Source organism: Marmota flaviventris, chromosome 15 (assembly GCF_047511675.1).
Source record: "Marmota flaviventris isolate mMarFla1 chromosome 15, mMarFla1.hap1, whole genome shotgun sequence".
NCBI lineage: Eukaryota > Metazoa > Chordata > Mammalia > Rodentia > Sciuridae > Marmota > Marmota flaviventris.
This window is the reverse complement of record NC_092512.1, coordinates 78,647,218-78,669,174: the sequence shown is the minus strand read 5'-3', so window position 1 is coordinate 78,669,174 and position 21,957 is coordinate 78,647,218. Positions and strand designations below refer to the sequence as shown.

General features: G+C 33.4%; 1 protein-coding gene across 7 annotated transcripts in view; it reads right to left on the bottom strand.

Moving 5' to 3' along the window:
- The window catches only part of Pcmtd1 (protein-L-isoaspartate (D-aspartate) O-methyltransferase domain containing 1), a 77,399-nt gene that overhangs the window by 5,762 nt on the left and 49,680 nt on the right, over nucleotides 1–21,957 (bottom strand). For 2 of the 7 annotated variants that reach the window (XM_071602375.1, XM_027932836.2), the window contains 3 exons: nucleotides 20,849–20,951; nucleotides 7,644–7,815; nucleotides 5,509–5,632 (listed from right to left, as the gene is read on the bottom strand). In XM_071602375.1, the coding sequence (XP_071458476.1) occupies nucleotides 5,509–5,632; nucleotides 7,644–7,697 (178 nt within the window). In that variant the 5' untranslated portion in view covers nucleotides 7,698–7,815; nucleotides 20,849–20,951. Of the gene's footprint in view, nucleotides 1–5,508; nucleotides 5,633–7,643; nucleotides 7,816–13,394; nucleotides 13,568–13,657; nucleotides 13,850–19,569; nucleotides 19,840–20,848; nucleotides 20,952–21,957 lie in introns of those variants that run through there. The other 5 variants (XM_027932837.2, XM_071602373.1, XM_027932839.2 and 2 more) reach the window with 5 other exon arrangements.

Genomic DNA, 21,957 nt, shown 5'->3' with positions numbered 1-21,957 from the left:
AACATGGCCTGAGCAACTGGGCAGAAACTGGTGATATTACTAGCATGACAAAATCAGAGAGGCAAACAGGATGAAAAGAAGGAAATGAAAAAGTATGTTCTATTCGTGTTAAACCTAAGGTGTCTATTTCTTTCCCAAAATGGAGATTTCAAGAATCATGATAACTACCATGTCATACTAGCGACCACTTATAATGTTTTTATGTAAGAACTCACTTAATAATAAGAGGTTACACAATTTGCTCAAGGTCCTAAGTGACTGAGGTGGGGCCCAAATGTGGGTGTTGACTGAAAACTCTATGATTTCTTTCTAACTAAAAGCAGATCCTGACCCTGAGGCTTAGGTACAACACCAGTGTTGGAGACAGCAATATGGGAATCAGCAGCCCAGGTTGAAATGCAAAGACCAAGAGCTGGAGGAAAGTACATGGGAAGGATACACAAAGAGGAGAGGAGAGGCCTGAGACGAGAGCATTCTGCAAAAAGAGAGAGGGTAGAGAATAAATCTGTTTTTTTCAAGTTTTTAAAATTATAAAGAACCTATGAAATAGAAATTGTATTAACCTTCTCATCTGTCTGTTTTCAAACTTCTCTCATTACTGTATTCTCTGTCAACAACAAAATAATTTCCTTCCACTGCCAACAATGTCTGCTATCCAGAGAAGAATCTTTCAATCCTAAACTATCAGAATACTGTAACTTCATTAAGGACCAACTGGACTCAACATAGAAAAAGGTTCAGGCTTGAATTTGGTGGCTTTAACATGAGCTCATTTGAATAACATAAAACATTGAGGTAATTCTTGGTCAGACCTATCTGAATATCCCCCATGTCCTCTATTTCTTAACACTCCCTTGTTTATAATGCTTCTAGTTATGAGATAGGAATGATAGACCAAACAATACTAATCCTGTGATATAAAAATTTATTTTAAGTATAAAGCCTTCACTTCAAACTAACAGTTAAGGTTATCTCTAACCTACACATTTAAGCGCCATTTTTTCCCCAAAATGGAGGCTCAACATAGGTTTTACAGTAACTTAGGGGTCAGGACTTTCACTTTCATTTATCAACAAAGATTGGAAGGAACATTTTATTTGGGTTGAACCACATAAAACTGATGTTTTTGGCTTGACCTATTAAAGAATGTATATAGCTCAATGTTATACAGTTCCACAATTTATAAAGTCTCTTCTGTCCATGAACTTTAAATAACATGTCCTTATTTTTAGAATTTCATCTGCACATACACACAAATAAAAGCACAGAAACAAATATGACTTCTAAGTTGAATAACGATTACTGGACCAGAGTAAAAATTGCAACTCCATTCTAATAAGCTATTCAACATAAACAATTTTATTGCTATAAGAAACATTCAGCATAGGATTTAACTTTTTTTTTTTTGTAGATTTTAATTCCCTATAATTAATAGAATGTCCCCTAATTAGAAAGAATGTTCTTAATCTCCATACATCCTACAAAATTTTGGCAAATAGTGATTTTCAATCTTTTTCATTCTGTGAATATTACTATTCATAGGACTATAGGTAGCACTGAGAATTACCTAAATGTTTTTACTATAGGTAGGACTATATATTACTACCTATATTACTATAGGTAGGACTGATAATTACCTAAATGTATTTATGTTATTCAAAAGAACTTTTAAATGGAGCTCATATAAATGCTATTTTAGGACTTCTAAATATATTAAGTCACTAAACTCAGGTCTGAACCTTTTTCTATGTTGAGTCCAGTTGGTCCTTAATGAAGTTACAGTATTCTGATAAAATAAATCGCAGAGTTCCTAACTCAGTTTTATAAATTGCTGTTGATAACTGATTACTTTTTTCCTTTTTATTACAAAAACTTCAAATACGTACGGGAAGAGTCAGTATGATAAACTCCTGTACACCTGGCTCTCAGTTTCACCAATTCTCCCTCATGACTATTATCATCACATCAACACCCTCATACTCTTACCATTCCCTCCCCAGATTATTGTGATAATATTTAGACATATTTATTTCATCTCTAAGTATTTCAGAGGTATAATGGATTTTTTAAAAATTTAGCCATCCACACTCTGTTGTATCCTGAATTTATTTCTATTTTACAATTCACATTATAAATACTCAACCCAACCAATAATAGTCTCATCAGCTACTTAGGTTATTTGTGTTGACACCCTTAAAATGTGGGGGAATGGAAATTGCTTCTTCTTTTTGGTAAGGATTTAACCCAGGGGTACTTTACCAATGAGCAATAGCCTCACTCCTTTTTTGAGACAGGGTCTCACTAAGTTGCTGAGGACCTTGTTAAGTTGCTGAAGTTGGCCTCAAATTTGTGATCCTCCTGCCTTAGCCTCCTGAGTCACTGGGATTATAGGTATTTACCACCATGACTGACTGAAAATTGCTCCTTTCACAGCATGTCATGCTTAAATTATATTACTATAAAATTACATTTATAATTAAAACTTCTTTAACAGAAACCAAACTTGGAAGACTGTCACATTAAAAAAAAAGGAAATGACTATAGATAAAATTCTGACTCTTTTGACAGTATCAGTTACAAAGTGAAATATAGCTATTATACAAAATCCACAGGGGACTCTAGAGGTATTATGCTTATATGTGCTATGCATGTTGCTTAAGGTAAGGCCACTGTCAAAATCAAACTGTGTCAGAGAATTTTTTCACTACTTTTATTACTTTCCATCTGGTTATGATAAATTAGTCACTAATCAACTGTTTTAAAAATAGTAGAAAACAGTTTTACTGTGTTATTATTCCTGCTTTTAGAAAAAAAATTAATTAGGTACTTAATAACTACAACATAATATTATCTATAGTAAATATGTTGGGTCTACTAAAAGTAGACTTTATGGAATGATCATAATGTAAACAGTTACAAGTGCAGGCAGCCATCTGATTCTCCTGCTAGATGGTACTTTCCTAGTCCCAGGATACATCCAGCATGTACCCTCTTTGACTAGACTAGAAAGAAGCTTATATTTAACATAGCTCAGTAACTTTACACTTCTAACAGAATAAGTCTCCCTTTTAATAAGCTTTTTTAAAAATTATTCTTATTTTTAATCTTCCTATTTTATGTGAATTTTTTACAGAATTTAATTCAAGGATTTTCTATAAGTAGCCAAAATATATAATATCAATAAGCATATAATTCCACTATAATTATAACTTTGCATTATAATTATACATAATAGGATTACTACATATTTATATATGCACATGCTGTAACAATATACTGTGGTCAATATTATTCCCCAGTATTTCCCTTTCCCATTCTTCTTCCCTCCCCCTGATCCCTTTCCTCTGCTCCACTGATATCCCTTGGATTTTTAGGAGATCCCTCCACCAACTTTTCTTTATCCTTTCTAGCTTCCACTTATGAGAGAAAACATACAACTCCTGACTTTCAGAGTTTGGCTGACTTCAACCAACAAGCATTTTAAAAAAAAAAAAAATGGTTGAGAACATTTTCTAAATCATGACCATTTCAAAAAATTTTTTTAGAACTGAGTGCTTATCTCATTCTAGATGAAATCAAAGTAACAGCACAGAGTCAGCTGACCACGTGAGACTCTGGTGCTCCTCCAGGCTTCACACACTAATTGGTTTCTGCTCATGTATGTATTTAAAGTGTAGTGGCTCCCATTAGATAAGATAGCTCATGAAGCACTATCCAGGGTCGGGTGAACATACCTCCTCCAAGCAATTGACACTCCCTGAGGGAGACACCACATGGCCCCATGGGCTTCTACGTATCTCACCCCACTCACTTCTTTCCAGGGCAATAGGGATGGCTTGTACAGTTACAGTAAGCAGCAGCTGACCACGTGAGACTCTGGTGCTCCCCCAGGCTTCACACACTAATTGGTTTCTGCTCATGTATGTATTTAAAGTGTAGACTCCGATGGTAGGAGTATGGCCAGTGCCAACTCTTAACTGGGTGGGTGAGCCTGTCTAACTTAAAGGTACAGACCTAGCTTTTTCCTTCCAGTAAGTTTTCTTGCTAACAAAGCTGACATCTCAATCCCTATCATTTCTCTATTGGTAAAAACTTGGGACAGGGAAAAACAGGTATAATTTACTGATCTTCTCAAAATCCCACATCACTTTTTATTAAGCAATTTTTACATACCAGGCTCTGAGACAAGCACTTTACTAATATTACCCCATATAATTTTTTAAGAGACCATCTTAAAAGGTCCCTAAGTCATACAGCTCAAAAGAAAGTAAAAACAAATAAATTGAAAACAAAATATAAAGCCAGATTCCTATGAAATAAAAGCAAACTAAATCAATAAGTTCATTTTTGGTAAAGGATTTTATTTAGCTGTTAACAAAACCATGATATATGCCAAACTAATGCTACTCTCCTTTCTCAAGATGGTATTAGCTACAGAAAGGTGAGCATTCCCTCCATTTTTAAATTTTTCTTTCTTAATCTTTGACAGCCTGTATAACCTAGTCCCCCTACCTCTCTGGTCTCTCCCCTTCACTAATTTGTCTTCCTGTTTTATCTCTAAATTTGGTGAATCATAGATCCAATTCTAACAGCTCTTCTGTAACTCTTTTCTCCCCTTATGAAGTCAACCATACTCAACCATTTTCATTGAACTATAGCTTAAAATGCCATGTTTTTGTTGAAGATTTTCAATTCATGCTTCTGTTGTACAGTAGGTTTGCACCCATGTGACTGACACCCCAATTTTATGCTAACAGGCACCCCAACCTAATAGGTGGCCAAAAGAAAATGTCTTTTCCTTCTACATCTACTTCCAAATTATGCCACTCCAGTCTTCCAAACAGTAATGGAATTACTCAGTTAACGGCAAGGGAAAACTGATTCCTTTTTCCCCCACCCATACTTCCCACACAGTCTACTACTTTTCTGCCTTCAAAGAATAGCCACACCATATCCAGCTTTCTCCTTAGATATGAGAAAAGACTTGAAACTGGCCTGTTTCCTCTATTTCCCCAATGATAATCCATCCTCCACAGCCCAACCAATGAATTTCCATCATCCTGGACCTTATTCCTGGAGTGGGAACCTTCAAGCTTTTTTTTTTCCTGAAGTCTTTTGTCTTTCTGTAGAGAAAATGCTGCCACTAAGTCTTGACATGGCAGTCTCTTTTCCAGTTATAATCAGATGTTGCCTCAGCAGAAAGGTTTTCCTTACCACCACACCTAAAGTGGATACTCTTCCTCACAACCAGTTGCTTTCTAGCACAAGCTATAATTAATAAGTTCACATTTGGTTTGACCTGCCCCCTTTCCATGTTCCTGTGAAAGCAATTCACAATGTCCTGCACAAGGTAGGGGCTTTATTTTTTTTAAATGGTAAGTAAGTCCACTGAACACATTATAGCACATTTAACTCATTCTTTATAATTATATAGTCTATTAAATCCCAAGTGTATGAGTTAACACTATTAAGTGACAATTCAGTGAGAAAGTTCAAAGATCTACTTACGGAGTCCCACAGAATCTGGTTTGCCATTATCATTCTTACTCGGTTGTACAAGTGGAGCAAATGAAACAGCAAGAATATTTTTACTTTCCCAAGTATTTTGTCCAGTTCGCATAATCTGTGTTAACTATTTAGAGGAATAAAAAAAAAGATAATTGCTTAATTCTGGTAATGTGATCACTTTATAGTCAAATTTTTGTTTTAAAGGAATAATTGTCAGTGAGAACTATATTTATAGTTAAATGCAACTACATTACTTCCATTTAGGAATCATAAATTAATATAAAAGGAATTAAAAACATTTGCTGTTTGAGATAAATAGTTCAATCCAAATGGGATATCCAAACATGGCCAGGTGAGTCTGCATGTTATAGTTAAGTATGATATCTTCTAGTGGTACCATAATCTATACATGATATTACCTCCCAAAATATATATCTCATAGAATCAGTCATTTGGCTAAAGCATTTTAACAAAACTATATTTTGTAACTGTACCAACAAGTTGACTTCAGGCTTTTCCATGATGCTATTGAATTAGAATCTAATTCTAACCCTGGCTTGATATTTCACAAGTAAACACAATCACAAAATGACTAGGAGTTTTACCAACTCAGCAAATAACCATCAACAGTCCTAGGGGAAAAAAAAATAGTTCAGCATGTAATTTGTTCAAGTTGAACCAGTATCTTCAACTCATTATAAAAAAGAGCCCATTACTGTATTTGGTATTTGTAAAATTTTATAGCACAAATGTTTAATAAAATATTGATAAGAAAATGGGGGGAGGGCAGGGTACCAGGGATTGAACTCAGGGGCACTTGGCCACTGAGTCAAATTTCCAAACTCATTTTGTATTTTATTTAAGATAGGAGCTTACTGAGTTGCTTAGCGCCTCACTTTTGCTGAGGCTGCCTTTGAACTCGTGATCCTCCTACCCCAGCCCCCCAAGCCGCTGGGATTACAGGTATGCGTGCGCCACCACACCAAGCAGGAAATATTTTAAATGTTGGAAGACATTAAAGAAAAATGGGGGGAAAAGATTATTTAACTGAAAGTCTAAACCTTGGAAGTATTCAAGTAGTATTTTTCCAGGAATGTTTTTACTAATACTTTTAATACTCTGCCTTTATAATCACTAACAATATGCTCCAGAGCACAGTGCATGGTAATGGTGTAAATGACATATTGTGATGTCAAGGGACTCCTATGATATATAAACTCTGTCATGCTAGGTCTCGGTTATCTCAGATAATTTACCTCTACTATAGAAACTGCAAAGTGTTTTAAGCAGCTCAGATTTAGGTTACTATGAATATAAAAGATCGTATTTCTTTGAAATGAATTTTTATAAAACATTAAAGGTAATGTGATTTTCAAGGGTCCTCTTTATCAGGCATGGTAACACATGTTTGTAATCCCAGACTCAAGAGGCTGAGGCAAGGAGGATCATGAATTCAAGCCTAGCCTCAGCAGCACTGTCTCAAAAAAAAAAAAAAAAAAAAGACTGCAGATGTGACTCAGTGGTTATGCATCCCTGGGTTCAACCCAGTACAAAATTTTAAAAAAAAAAAAAAAGGTTCTTCTTTCTGAATAAATTTGTACTTCATACATTTATTGTACTTCATAATTCCAAACCAAGGCAAGAAAAGATAAATTCAATAATGTTCATAAATAGCTAAAGAATATTTTCAAATGAGTCTAGATAGTACTAAATGAAGATTTTAAAACTCACTATTAAAGATGTTAAATAGCTCAAACCAAGCATAAACAGGACTTCTTTTCAATATGTTCAAAGAACTTATGAAGGATGGATGCTGGCCAGCTTGTCCAGGTCATCACACTCAACTCAACACTTTCCAGGTGGGGAACCAAAGAAGGGAGCAGCTTGCTGAATGCCACACAAGAGTGGAGGAGCACAAGCACCACTGTCTCCTCTAACAACAATCAGAATTTTTTTCTACATCTACTCTGCCTAAATAATTTAGAGTCTGTTTCAAGTTTTTTCTATACACATAGACCTGTGAAGAGTACTTTTTTAAAAAGTAAAATGTATTTTTCACTTTCACCAAGGAACACCTCCTCATCTTCAACTAACTTGTTTGCTGTGACACTAAGCAAAAGGACAGTGGAAGTTACCTGATCCTCTATAGGCATAACTAGTATGCCTCCAACTTTTAGTAATATTTTCATGTAATTTTCATGGTCTTTCTGAACTCCAGCTCCACAATAAATTCGATCATACTGATGACTGTCAGATGCTATCTGGAGGCAATTACCAACCACAAATGCAGGTTCACAGAACTCAAATCTGCATGGAAAAACAAATATATTTTAATTCATTTAAACAAAACATTAATTTAAAAATTACCATAATTTAGTCTTTTGAAATAGTGAAGTTACCAAAATTAACTATATATATATATATGTATGTATATAAAATGGTTGATTATAAAATTTGATTTAAGTAGATTTATGAAGCTAGCATTGGTTAAGTATGTTGTTTTCTCATCAGTTATTCATGGTACAGGTTTTCAAAACATTAGCCTATTTTTAGCCATACTGAAACCCCAGTTAAAGCTTAAACAATGAATATAATGCAAAGCCCATCACAACACCAATTTTGTGATACCGCCAAAATGATGGATCATAAGAATCATAAGAGTCAACAGATGAGAAAAGGCTCAACTTTAGACCATGTTTTCCAAAAATCTTCAGGGGCCGATGGAAATGAAAAGGGCTTATATAAGTATTCATCTTTGTTTGACCTTTTTGCTGGAGGTGACAGTGACAGAACTTTGTCAAGAAAAGATATCAAGGGCTGGGGATGTAGCCTGGGTTTGATCGCCAGAACCACAAAAAAAAGAGAGCAAGAGAGATCTGGAGACAGACACAGACAGACCAATGTCCTGATCATAATCCCTTGGAACCACTAGGATTAAGGAGGTTTTCTAATAAAAATTGGCTGAGCAACATTACAAAACTGGACTGAGAGTGAAATGAACACTGTTTTCCTTCTGCTGCTTTGGCCCCTAGAATCTCCCTAAGCAACAAAGAAGTTCCTCCAGGCCACTTGTTCCTGGTTACAGTGTTAGTTTATGGTAAACAGACTTAGGCTTTTACAAACTATTCTAACTGGACTTCTACTTTATCTCTTAAATTCTGATAAAAACTGAAAAGACTAACATACGACATAAATTAAAACCCTAATAAGCCAATAAGGTATGTAATCTTTTTAAACTAATTCTTATCCTTTTTAGTTGATTATAGTCAATATGACCATACAGCAAAATCAACCTATTTTTGAAAATGAAATAATTTACATTAAAATCTTTGGCATGCAGTAAAAAATGACACTAGCTTAAATCACAGTGACTTTTACTTTGTAATACATATCATGTCTGCTGATAATTACAATAAGTTTCCTTAAAAATTCACTAAAATACACATTATAAACACATTTAAAGAAAAGTTTACCAGAATTATGTGCTGTCCTTAATATCCTTTATACCTGGTAGACAGGGTAAGGGGAAGAGTTTAAGTTGGAAGGTTGGGTAATCAGTGTATATCTACTCTCTCATCTCTAAATCCTTACACTAAGCTAGTCCATGTCCCATTATTTCTTTTACTATAACAACGACCTCACTGCTCAATTTTGCAGGTCTGTTTTCTATCATTTCCCTTCTTCCTACACAGAATAAGTTCAACCCTCCAGGCATAGCATGTGACATCTTGATGATTGCTATGGTTTGGATATGGTGAGAATGTGTCTCCCAAAAGTTCATGAGCTAGAAACTTGGTCATCAGTTTGACAATGCTGGGAGGTAGTGAACTCTTTAAGAGGTAGGATCTAGGAGGAAATCATTAGAAAACCCTCAGAAAGGAAAATTGCCCATCTCATTGGGGTAAGTTAGCTGTCAAAGTACTAAATAAGTTGTTAGAAAGTGGAGTCACCTCACTGTTTGGCCTCTTCCAGATATACTGCTAACCTCTCTCAAATAAGTTCCCACCAGCTGCCATGTTATACCGCATCATGAGGCCCCCACCAAATGTTGCTGCATGCGCTTAGACTTTCAGCCTCTAAAACCATGATCCAAAATAACCCTCTTTCTTTATTAAGTAATCAGACTCAGGTATTCTGATACAGCAACAAAAAAGAGATTAATACCATGATTCTACAACAAATTGCCCCTTTGGACTCATTCCCTAGCTCTCCCCAACCTGTACATAATATTCTGCAGCCAGATTGAATTATTTGCTTTTAATTTTTTATGAGAAACATTACATGAAGTGTTTTGAAACCGTGTATCTGTACATGTACTGTTCCTTTAACTTAAAAGCCCATCCCTGTCCTTCTTTCTTTAATAAATGCTTACTATTCTTTGAAGATACAGGCCAAATATCAGTTTCACAATGAAATCTATCTAGATTGGGGATCACATTTAATTTCTCTCTTATATGAGACTATATATAGCAATCTCTTAACTGTTTTTTAAAATATGGCCAAAATATAATTTTTTGCTTTTAAGTAATTAGACACTATGAACCAGAGTTTTATTTTTTTATCAAATGCGTAGCATTCTTTTCTTTTAAAAAGTTATTTAATAAATTCTATCTAAAAATTTTCATACTTATAAAATTCATTTTAAATGCTTTAAATTTTTAATATTTTACATCAAACAATTTTCAGGATAAAGGTGAACAGGGAATTTAAACAATCAAAAAATTTTAAGTTATTAAACATCATATTTGTTAAATCAAGTAAAAAATATAATTATAGGAGCTGGGGTGGTAGCTCAGTGGAAGAGCACTTGCCTAGCATGTGTGAGGCCCTGAGTTCAACCCCCAGCACTACATAAAACTAAATAAACAAGATAAAGGTATTCTGTCCATCTATAACTAAAAACATTAAAATAATATTTATAGTTTTAAAAAGTCCCTTCTAGTTAAAATACAAGGTAGTTACAGAACTGTTATTACCAAGGAAAACATCATTACAGGTAAACAAATTACAAGTAAAATCACTTCTCCCTTGGTGATATCTTACATAGCCTCATCACAGAAAAACGTTTTTAAAAGAATTTAGTGCCTGATTTTAAAATCAAACATGACTGGTCAAGTTACCTAACAGCAGTAATTGCATAGTTCCTTCAGCCAAATACTGTTTACTGAGATTCAGTTGTGGGTGGTGACTGGGAATATAATCGGAAATATACTCAAGCCCACATCCAAATTCATAAAAGTATAAATTACAACTGTGATAAATACTTTAAAGGAAAGGAAAAAGATTCCTTAAGACTGAAGATGAAAGGAAACTGACAGATCTGGGGATGTAATAAAGGTTCCCCGAGAAATTATTATAAGCCACGAAAGATGTTCAGAAAGAACAATCTAGAGCTACACTATCCAAGATGGTAGTTACTAGCCACATGAAAACACAGTAGCTCTTAAAATAGGGCTAGTCCAAAGTGAAGTAAGTATAAAATTCAGATGAGTTAAAAAAAAAAAAAACCTCAAATATCTCAATAGTTACTTTGTATTTTTATGTTTTATATTTAGTGTGTATTTGTTTTGTTAGTCACATTTAAAAAAAAAAAACTAAAAAACTACCCTTCTACTTATTACAGGTAAACAAGTGCCTCAAATACTTTATCCAATTAATGCACTCTTCCCTTTGAAACATTTTCCTGCTACCTCTTTGAATATTTCTGAAGGTACTTTTATCTCTATCTCCTATTAAGGAGATAAGGAGATTTACTTACTAAATAAGTAAACCATAGAATAAACATGAATGCTCTTAAACTTTTTAACTTACCAACTTTGAATATGAACCCAATTTGTTAAGTTAAATATGACAATCACGAAAATCTCAAGGCTAGAAGGGGAATTTGCTTAGAAAATAAAGTTACAGGAAAAGTATATGCCTATCGCACTCTACAGTAATAGAATGGCTCATGTTTTACTAAATTTCTTATTATAATAACTGCAATTTCATGTTATAGAAGACATGATTTTTTCCTAACATGCCAAAAACACAAAATTTAAATAGTAAAGAACAATATAAACCTTTGCCTTTAATAAATAAATATCATATAACTGAAAGGCATGGGGCAGGGGAGCTTTCTAAAGATCTCGAATAAGCCACCCTTACTATTCTTATAAACAAATGTTTTCCCTTCTGATGGAGATCAGAAAAAGTATATCTACTTCAATCAAAGGGTCACTGCAGAGAACAAACAAATCTCTAGTAAATTTCTACTAATACTAATGATATACTTGTATACTAACAATTGCATGCAGTCTTTACACTTCTACTTAGCATATTTTCTTTACCAGAACACTCAATCTTGAAAACTTGAACTTAAGACAATATTCCCCAAAAAACTGACTATTTCTAGATGCAAAAATCATAAAAATTGAAAAACACATATAAAATTGGAAGAAAATGTTGGCACCAAAAACATATAGAACATAAGAGAACCCATATGCCAAACCCACAAGAAAACTGTACCACTATCAATTTAGTACTATAAGAAAAATGTCTACGAGAGAAAGTGTTTTATCGGGGATTATTTATTATACTTCTAACTACGGCTTTTTACCCATCATATATGACTCTTTCACAATTAATTTTAAGAACAAAAGTTTTCAAATTGCATTGTTATGTTTTTCTGAAAACCTGCCCATGGTTTATGGATTAACTTTTTTAATAATTTATAGAGATTCTTTAGTATTTCTGACTAGGTAAAGAATCTTAAATAGTTGAAAAACTTAAATGTTGAGAATCTTAAATTCTGATACTAATATTATGGGTTATTATTATAAACAGCATTTCATTAAATAGACTAATACCAATCTGATTATAGAATGAACAAAATTATATTGCTGATTTTTTTTCAAAAGTCTATAATTAAAATATTTCAGATAAACCTTTATAGATCATTTATATTTATGTTGAACTACTTGATTCAAGACATAGATGTTATCTCTAACAGAGTAAATTATAACTCCTAGAGAGTCTTCCAAGGAGAGAAGGAAAACAAGAACATTTGTCTTCCTTAGGTTTTGACTATCTTCCAAAAGCTATATCTTACCTAAATTTCTACAAACTTATAAAGGCAAAGGACATATTTTAAACAACAAATACAATTTCTATAAACTCTAGAAGATTATAGCAAGAAGTTCTCAGAAGTTCTCAGTTTATTACCAAATGGTACTATTGTGTTTATAAATTTACATATGTAAATCAAATTTTAAAATAATAAAATATAAAATCCAAATTCCACCTGTTTACATCAATCACATCTAAAATGAAATCTGAGAAGGAAATAAAAAAGGAATTTATGAAAATGTTAACTCGTGTGGTTCTAATTACTTTGTAATCAAAGAATGATTCATGAATTCTTTTTCTAATTTTTACTTGAATTAAAAGTATATAATAAGGAGCTAGGGATGTAGCTCAGCAGTAGAGCACTTGCACAAGGCCCTGGGTTTGATCCCTACTATCACACACATAAAAAAAAGTACATTGTAATTTTATGTTAATAAGTAAAATGAAAATTGGCAATCGTTTTATTATTTTTAGAAAATTTTCAAAGCAAAATTTCTCAGAGATTATTTAGGATTCATACTCCTAAATTACACTACCAAAAATGTATCTGTATACAGAAAAGAAAAAAGAATTCAACTGTCCTGAAATATGTGTAATAGCCACAAGTTCATTTGCTCTAGGCTTTATAATCATCTATTGATTTAAACCTGAAAAATCAATAGATTGTTTTTCAGACTCATTTTTGGTACCGGGAATTTGGACCACTGAGGCACATCCCCAGCCCTATTTTTGTATTTTTATTTAAAAACAGGGTATCACTGAGTTGCTTGGCACCTCACCATTGCTAAGGCTGGCTTTGAACTTGCAATCCTCCTTGCCTTCGCCTCCCAAGCCACAGGGATCACAGGAGTCACTGGGATTATAGGCGTGCGACAAGGCGCCCGATTTTTTAGACTCTCTTATGCAGAAGGAAATATATTTGCCATATTCTTATTAAGATGTACACTAAAAACCATTTATGAGAAAATATAGAACACACACAGTATCTTGGTTTAGAACATGAACAGTTGCCCAAAATAAGACCAGGATTCTAAACACTTACCTTAGCAGTGGTTTTCTTTACAGGTGCATGTTGAAATATCTTCATCTTGAGATGAACAGATGATTTCGTTCACAGCAGGGACCTTGCCAACTTGCCCATATAATTCTTTTGATAAGCTGCTAGGAGATCAGGGTGACCTAGCCTTGCCCTGTAGCTTCCCTCTTAGACGGATAGTCTAGGTCTAGGAGCTGACTGAGAGTAGAAAAAACAACATTCCCCTTCAATACACTGTGAAGTGGGGGCTGACAATTTGCACACCTGGTTTACCAGGTGCCACAGGATACTGTCATTGAAATTTTAGACAATTATTCCAATGGAATAAAGAAATTTCAAGGACACGGGAAAAGAATCCTACCTTGTTCTCATACCTCATCCAAAACAACTTGCTAAATGAATTACAAAATCTTTTTCTTAAAACATTTGTTAAAATACACATTTTGAGTTTTCAGATCTATGCCTACTTTGTTAAAACAATACAAAACTTCAGACCTTTCTATCAGGGGGCAAAAAAAACAAGGGAACTGTCAAAAGTCTGGATCTCCAAATACTTATACCATTTAAATACTCTTAAAATCAATAATTAAGCTATTAAAATAAAGCAAAATAAAGACTTTACCTTTTCAAGTGATTTCCCTTCCAACTGCATCAAACTCATTTCAGAATAACTCAAACATTTCACAAAGCAAAGTGTTGACAGTGAACACAGTGATTTTTCATTGAATAAAGCACTAGAGAAATCTGTAGGATCAAAGCCAATCTCTAAGTATTTTCTAGGAAATGCAACAGGTAAGAGTAATATACAGGTGAGACTTCACATATTTTAATAATTCCTCTCCTTAAAAATGTTTTTTTAGCCAGTACAGTGGTACACGCCTGTAATCCCAGCAGCTTTAGAAACTGAGGCAGGAGGATCACGAGTTTGAAGACAGCCTCAATAATTTACTGAAGCCCTAAGCAACTCAGTTAGAGCCTGTCTCTAATTTTTAAAAATTAAAAAAAAAAAAAAAAAAAAGCAACTGGGGATGTGGCTCAGTGGTGAAGTACCTCTGGGTTCAATTCCAGGTATGGCGGGGCAGGAGGGGGTGGGGGAGACGCGACTTATTTTAAGTCATAAAACTTTTCCCAAGCCATTTCTAGTGGAGGTTAATATATGTAACTGATAGCCCTGACAATTATTTTCAAGGATTCTATTCCAACATCTGAATGTTTGTCATGATTTTTAAAATGTATTAAAATTTATAACTATTTTCATTAGACTAATTCTGAATATCATAATATCAAAATGGACAAACATCTCAGTAATGTTGTGAAATAAAACTGAATGTATAATGAATCATATCTAGCAAAAAGGTTTGCCATAATTCTCTTAAAGATGTAGTAGTGGACCACTCTAGTGATAGAAGTTCACAATATAAAAATATTTAATTTTCAAATGCAAATCACATGGAAAATGAACCTATAACTTGAAATTAGGATATAAGATATTACTACACTTCAATTAAATCTTCCAAAAAGTATAAAAGATGAGGAGTGCATTGCCTTTTCCACTTCTGCTCACCAATAAAATCATGCCAAAATATCATTAATGAGCAAGGTGTGCATTTAACCACTTCAAGAACATTCCTTAATTCTAATCTGAAGGAAATAATAGTATAAAAAGTAAAAATTCTCCTTCAAATGCCATAATGGGCTAAGTTGTTATACTGTAATTCATTGATAGCAACTAACTTCTAGGAAGAAAGATTAGAATAAACAGATGTTTACATGATCAGAGCCAAACCAGAACTAAGTTTAAAGACTTGCTGACTCAGGTTACAGGCTCTCTAGCTAATCCTCAGTTTTTTCATCTGAGAAATGTGGATACTCACACTGTCTCCAAGATTGTAGGGAAAGAATGTAGAATGGTTAATGGCATTTTAGTGAGTAGACAATGAATATTAGGTACTATTTCTTTATCACCTCATTACTATTTCTATTACTCATGACTCATTTATCTGGACAATATAGAAACAATGGTCCTCTATTCATGTGGAATGAAAATCCTCAATAATTCAAATCATACTGCATTCATTTGGCTACTGTTACTACAGTATTTCCAAAATCATAATTACAACCACCTTGGAGAGAAGAGGATAACAGGATCTACTGACCAACTGCCTTATAAGGACATGGCACTCTCTGAACTATGAGTTCTAGGGAACCCAATCAACTACATAGATGCATACATATTAAATACACATGTGCAGCTATCAATAAATGTTTTACTAGTCACCAAACCATTTATAAAATATTTGCATAGTGAATGTTTACAATTTAGGATCCTTTAACTAAAATATTATCCTAAGTAACAATAGTTGGGGAGATCACTTACTGTACATGCACAAATACTGAGTCATATAAAATTATTTTCTCCAGTGGCCACCTTCCCTCAGAAAAGCCAGAGACTTCAAGGCTTCTAAATCCTAGGCAAGTTAGAACCAAAGACTTGTTTAGATCAGGGTGAGTTTTTTTAAAAAAGCATGTTTTTAAGAATGTCAAAACCATTACAGAGGTCAGCGAACTGTGGACAGCAGGCCAACTCCCATCTACAGCTTGTTTTTATAGTTACTAGAACATCTCCAGTTCCACTCATTTTCTTGGTGACTATGACTGCTTCTTCCCCACAAAATCAGTGGTTGCAACAAAAACCTTTTCACCCAGGAAGCCTAGAAGATTTAATATCTGGACATTTGCAGAAAAAGTTTGCAAATATTTTAGAAGACCCCTGAAATCAGAGTGTTTTAAAAGGGAATTTCAGTTAGTTTGGGAATACTATAGGTATCAAAGGATAAAAGATCCCCATTCTTCCATCTTTACGTACAGTAAATTCAGAGTATCCACCCCATTAATTTGCTGATGACATAAGACATAGGAAGTTTAAAAGACATGTACTACAATAAATATTCTTGTATCTAAAGAAGAAATACCATTTTTATAACATAGGATCCAAGTTTTATTACACACAAAAAAGTATTTGCAGGCATGGTGATGCGTGTCTATAAATCTCAGCAACTGGGAAGGCTAAGACAGGAATATCCAAAGTTCAAGACCAGCTTGGGCAATTTACTGAGATGCTGTTGCAAAGTAAAAAATAAGAAAAGGGGTAGGGATGTAGCTCAGTGGTAGCATGCCCCTGGGTTCCATCCACAGCACCAAAAACAGAACAAAAAGACAAATCCCTAATACCAAAACAAACAAAAGCCACATATTTATATTTCTTACAAGGTCAACTACCATCATATATTCTAAAGCTAATTTACTTATAGATTTCCTCCAGCCCTCCATTATATCATGGAGTTCACTCTGAACTCCAATAAATTTGTGTAAGAAACCTTTAAGTGATGGACATCATTATCCATAGTACATGTATGAAGACACAAATTGGTGTGAACACAATTTATATAAAACCAGAGATATGAAAGACTGTGTTCTATGTGTAGTAAGAATTGTAATGCATTCCACTGTAATTTATTTTTAAAAAATAAATTAAAAATTAAGAAAAAGAAAGCTTTAAAAGTGTAGTTTAAATCTTAACATGACAATACTTTTGAAAAAGGGACTGATTTAAACAACAACAAAAAAATAAATCAAACCAACAGATAAATACAGAAGAGTACTAGGTTTTAGCTATTCATTTTCTCCATGTGAAACATAATCAAGAATAATCTGATACTAAGGGATACATAATTAGTAATTAATTTTCCTACTTCATATTTTATTAATTAAAATGTATATTTTTTATGACCCATAAACAATTAAAATACAATGACATTGCTTGGAAAGGGGATTTTTAATACTACTTTACACAGACTTTTTTTTATAGTATTTATTTTTTAGTTATAGTTGGACACAATACCTTTATTTCATTCATTCGTTTCTACATGTTACTTAGGATCAAACCCAGGGCCTTGCACATGCTAAGCGAGGACTATACGGCTAAGCCACAGACACAGCCCTACACATATATTTTTAAAATTGAAAATAAGTAGAAAATTTACTAAAAATAAATACTATCCTCAAACATAAAAAAATTTTAAAGGAATCGTTAAAACAAAAAGCTGATCCATGACAGGGAGGGAGGACGCATAGGAGAAATAGAGAAACTTTGGGCAAAGGAGAGGTAGGGTAGGCAGGGGGTATGGGGTCAGAAAAGATGGAGGAATGAGATGGACATCATTACCCAGGTACATGTGTGACTGCACATATGGTGTAACACTACATCATATACAACCATGGAAATATAAAATTGTGCTGTAATTGTGTACAATCAATCAAAATGCATTCTGCTATCATATATACCTAATTTTTAAAAATAATTAATTAAAAAACAAACAGAAAGAAAACAATATCCCTCTTTTGCCAACTAAAAAAAAAAGTGAAAAGCATACTTTTATAATTTGTTACCAAAACAAAATTATATAAAAGAAACTTTAAAACAAACCCACTGAACAACCTATGAACTTTGATTAACTTCCAACTATTCATTACTTTACATAAAATGAAACATTTTCATATGTATGACACTTTATTTATATGACACTTATAATCTGAAATATGTAACAGTAATATTGAAACTTAGGATAATAAGTGCTAGGGATGTGGCTCAGTGGCAGAGTGCTTGCCTAGAAAACACAAGGCCCCAAGTTCAGTCCCCAGCACCAAAAAAAAAAAAAAAAAAAAAAATCAGGATAATAAAATTTCCTGAACTGTCTTCTTCAAACTAGCTTATTAATATAAGAATTTGTTTCAAAAATAAATATGTAACACTTTAGATACAAGTGTATCATAAGGGTTAGTTATTTAAAAACAGTAAGATAAAATGACAGAGAAACATTTAGACCAGTCATATCATTGCATTTTATGAATTACCATTTTATGAATAACAGACCTGTGTAACCTAGTAGCAACAAAATGAAACTCAAAAAAGACAAGTTCACTGAAATCTGATGATTTTACAACTGTATGAAAACAACTTTTTAAAAAGTTCTTTAATTGAGACAAATATACAGTTTTCAAATTTAAGTGTTACAGATTAATATTTAAATTACATCAAGATAGAAAAACTTTAAAATCATGATGTTTTACTGTTTCCCAGAACAATACCCACTTATCAGCAATAAACTTGAGTTGCTTCAGTAATTTAAGATACTTATTTAAGTCTGTTCTACCTAATTAATGATCCAAAATTGAATTGTCTTTATTAATAGATGAAATTTATTAATAACTAACAGACCCTACAAGAAACCTTAAATGTTTTTACAACCATTACTTTTATACATTTTAAATTCAAATGTCTTCAGAAAGCCATACATTTATATTAACATCAAAACAAATGAGGAATTAAATAAATTCAAAAAATTCTATAGTTCTAAAAACTATATAAAAAATAATCATTGTCCACATCTTAAGCACTTACCATTGCTAGAAATCATAAGACAGAAATGATAAAAACACAAAAGATACTAAAGTTGAATCCTAATTTCTAATCAAATAACTTGGGTTAAAACCTTTTATCTCTGACAAGTGTTTTTTTCTTGGAAATAAAATATGAACCAACACAGTAAGCAATTGCAAATCACTGAAAATGCAAATTAAATGTTAATTATTTATAGATAATTATAAATAAGAGAAGATATCCTCTTTGGCAAATTGATACAGAAAATTCCAATGGCTTAATCTATTGAATTAATTATATTAAAAAAAAAAGAAAAGAAAGAAACCTGAGCACTCCCCAACTCTCCCAAGCATTCAGAACTGACTGAGGTCTTTAATAACCAACCCAGTTATAATCATATCTAGGTAGGCCTAAGACCTTACCCTCCCTCGAAGCACTGAGGATTTCACTGCAGGACATTAGCAATGAGTTCAAGTGTCATTTGCGAGAAAGGGACAAACCAGCATTGGCAAGGGGGAATAAAAGCACCAGGGGAAGAAGGGCAAAGAAAGAAAGGAAAAGGAAAAGACATGCTCCTGAAGATATTCACAGGGTCTTCTTGGCTGGTCTCTTAGCACTATCTTCCAAGCCAAATCTCTCTAGAGAAAAGCCCCCAGTTATGATCCAGATTCCCCTAAGTTTCTCACATTGATTGTCACCACCAAGGGCTGAAGATGAGGGTCCACTCCCAACAAGCACAGATGGAACTCTGAATGTTACATAAACTTTGTTACAAAAAGTGACTACGATCTAAGCTTACATTTTCTATCCTTTTAAGGCTTTCTTTCTGAAAATATGACAAGTTATAAAGAAAAATGAGAGATGTGAAAGTCCTCCAAATTTACATAATTTCACAGCTCACAGATTTCAGCTAAGAGCCCCTGGTCCATAGTATTGTCAAGGCAGATTTCTAGTAAGATTATACACCAGCTCAATGTTCTCTGCCAGCTCAAGGACCAAATTCCGTGCAATATTTCTTTAAAACAATGTTTCCATAAAAAACTTTCAGCCAGGAACAATGGCACACACCTGTAATCCCAGGGATTTAGGAGGCTAAGGCTGAAGAATTACATATTCAAGGCCAGCCTTTGCAATTTAGCAAGGCCTTGTCTCAAAAACACTTTTTTAAAACGTATTGGGAAAGTAGACAGGTAGTAAAGCTCCTCTGGGTTCAATCTCCAGTACCAAAAACAAAAATAATATTTTTCTTACATACAATCCTACCATAAGATATTTATCAATGTATTTCAGTGATAATTTTTTCTGGATATATCATAAAATAACTAAATATTTAAAACAAAGTCCCTTTGTATGCTGACAGGTACCAACTTTATGTTACAAATCAAATTAGATAGAACCATTAAATTACTACCAAAATTTTCAAAACCAGTTCAATAAGAGTACTATAAACACAAGCATCTTTATTTTTAATTTCCAAAAGATACTTGTGTGATGTTTAATCAATGGAATATTACTAACAAAATGAGAGGAACACAAAATTACTAAATAAATGCTATTTATATATAATTTACTGTAGAATTACATGGAACAATGATAGCATAAAGTAACTTTCCTAATTTTTTCCTCATTTATAACTGATTTTGCTTCATTTAACTGAGAAAGTTAGGATCAATATTAATCTATAGTGTTCTAGACATATTATACATATCTATTTATTCAAGTGCTTTCAAACCAAAACTGCAGATATGAATACTTACTTATCAAAGCTATCACTATTTTTGATGAAGCTCTCCAGTTTTTCCTTGGCATATTCCACCACATCTGAATGAAGCTCAATCCCATGATTTATTCCAAAAGGACCTGCAATCGTAGCAGCATTTTTATAAAAAATATTAATAATATGCCCTTACAGAGCTCTTTTAATTTATGCTCATTTATTTAGCACAGGAGCGTTTAAAGAGGGCTAGAATATGCAAATACTTTAAAGTTTAATGGAAACCTAATTATTACTTTAATATAAAAAAGGAAAAAACAATTCACCTGAGTTTTCTGGAAAAAAAAAAAAAAACTATGGTGCATAAAGTTGAAACCTACAAGTCTCCAAAGAGAGTCACTTATCCGGTAGGTCACTAATGTCAAAAGAATCATGATATATTCATATGAAGTTTAAGTTCTTTACCAATACTTTCACTTATCATTTGCTCAAATTTGATGATTCTAGGATAGCTTGAAACCACAGGATGACATAAATAAAATATAAGTGCTTCAGAGCATCCCACTCCCAGCAGATAAATGCTAAATTCCTCCAGGGCCAACACTACATTCTCCATTCACTACAGCTCCCACTGTCTAGCAGAACGTGGCCATCAGGTACTCTCCACAGAGCTCTGTGAGTCCCAGTGTTCCCACAAACTTCACACTTCTCATTTGATATTTCCTTTTCACATGATCCTGGATGGAATATCCTCCCAGGAGAAGAGCGAGAAAGGAGGGAGGGCTTTCTCAGTCCCCAACTCCAGATGATGTTGATTCCTCACTCTGGTACAAGCACAGTGAGAATATAAGGACTGTTTCCTAAGACTATTGTATATATAAATAACACATGACCACATCTAGTTATGCTAGTTTAACTTCTGCAACTGAATCGATCGTATTTTCCAGTCAACATTTTTTGAGATTGGGCTTCTAGTAATGTGTGTTTCACTTATTTTCTGTATTTTTAAGAAGTATGTAACTGGAAGTATCTTCTTAGTGCCACTAAAAACAACAGTGCCTATAGATAGAACTATATAGTTAAGAATTCAATTTAAATTTCTAGGGCTGGGGATGTGGCTCAAGCGGTAGCGCGCTCGCCTGCCATGCGTGC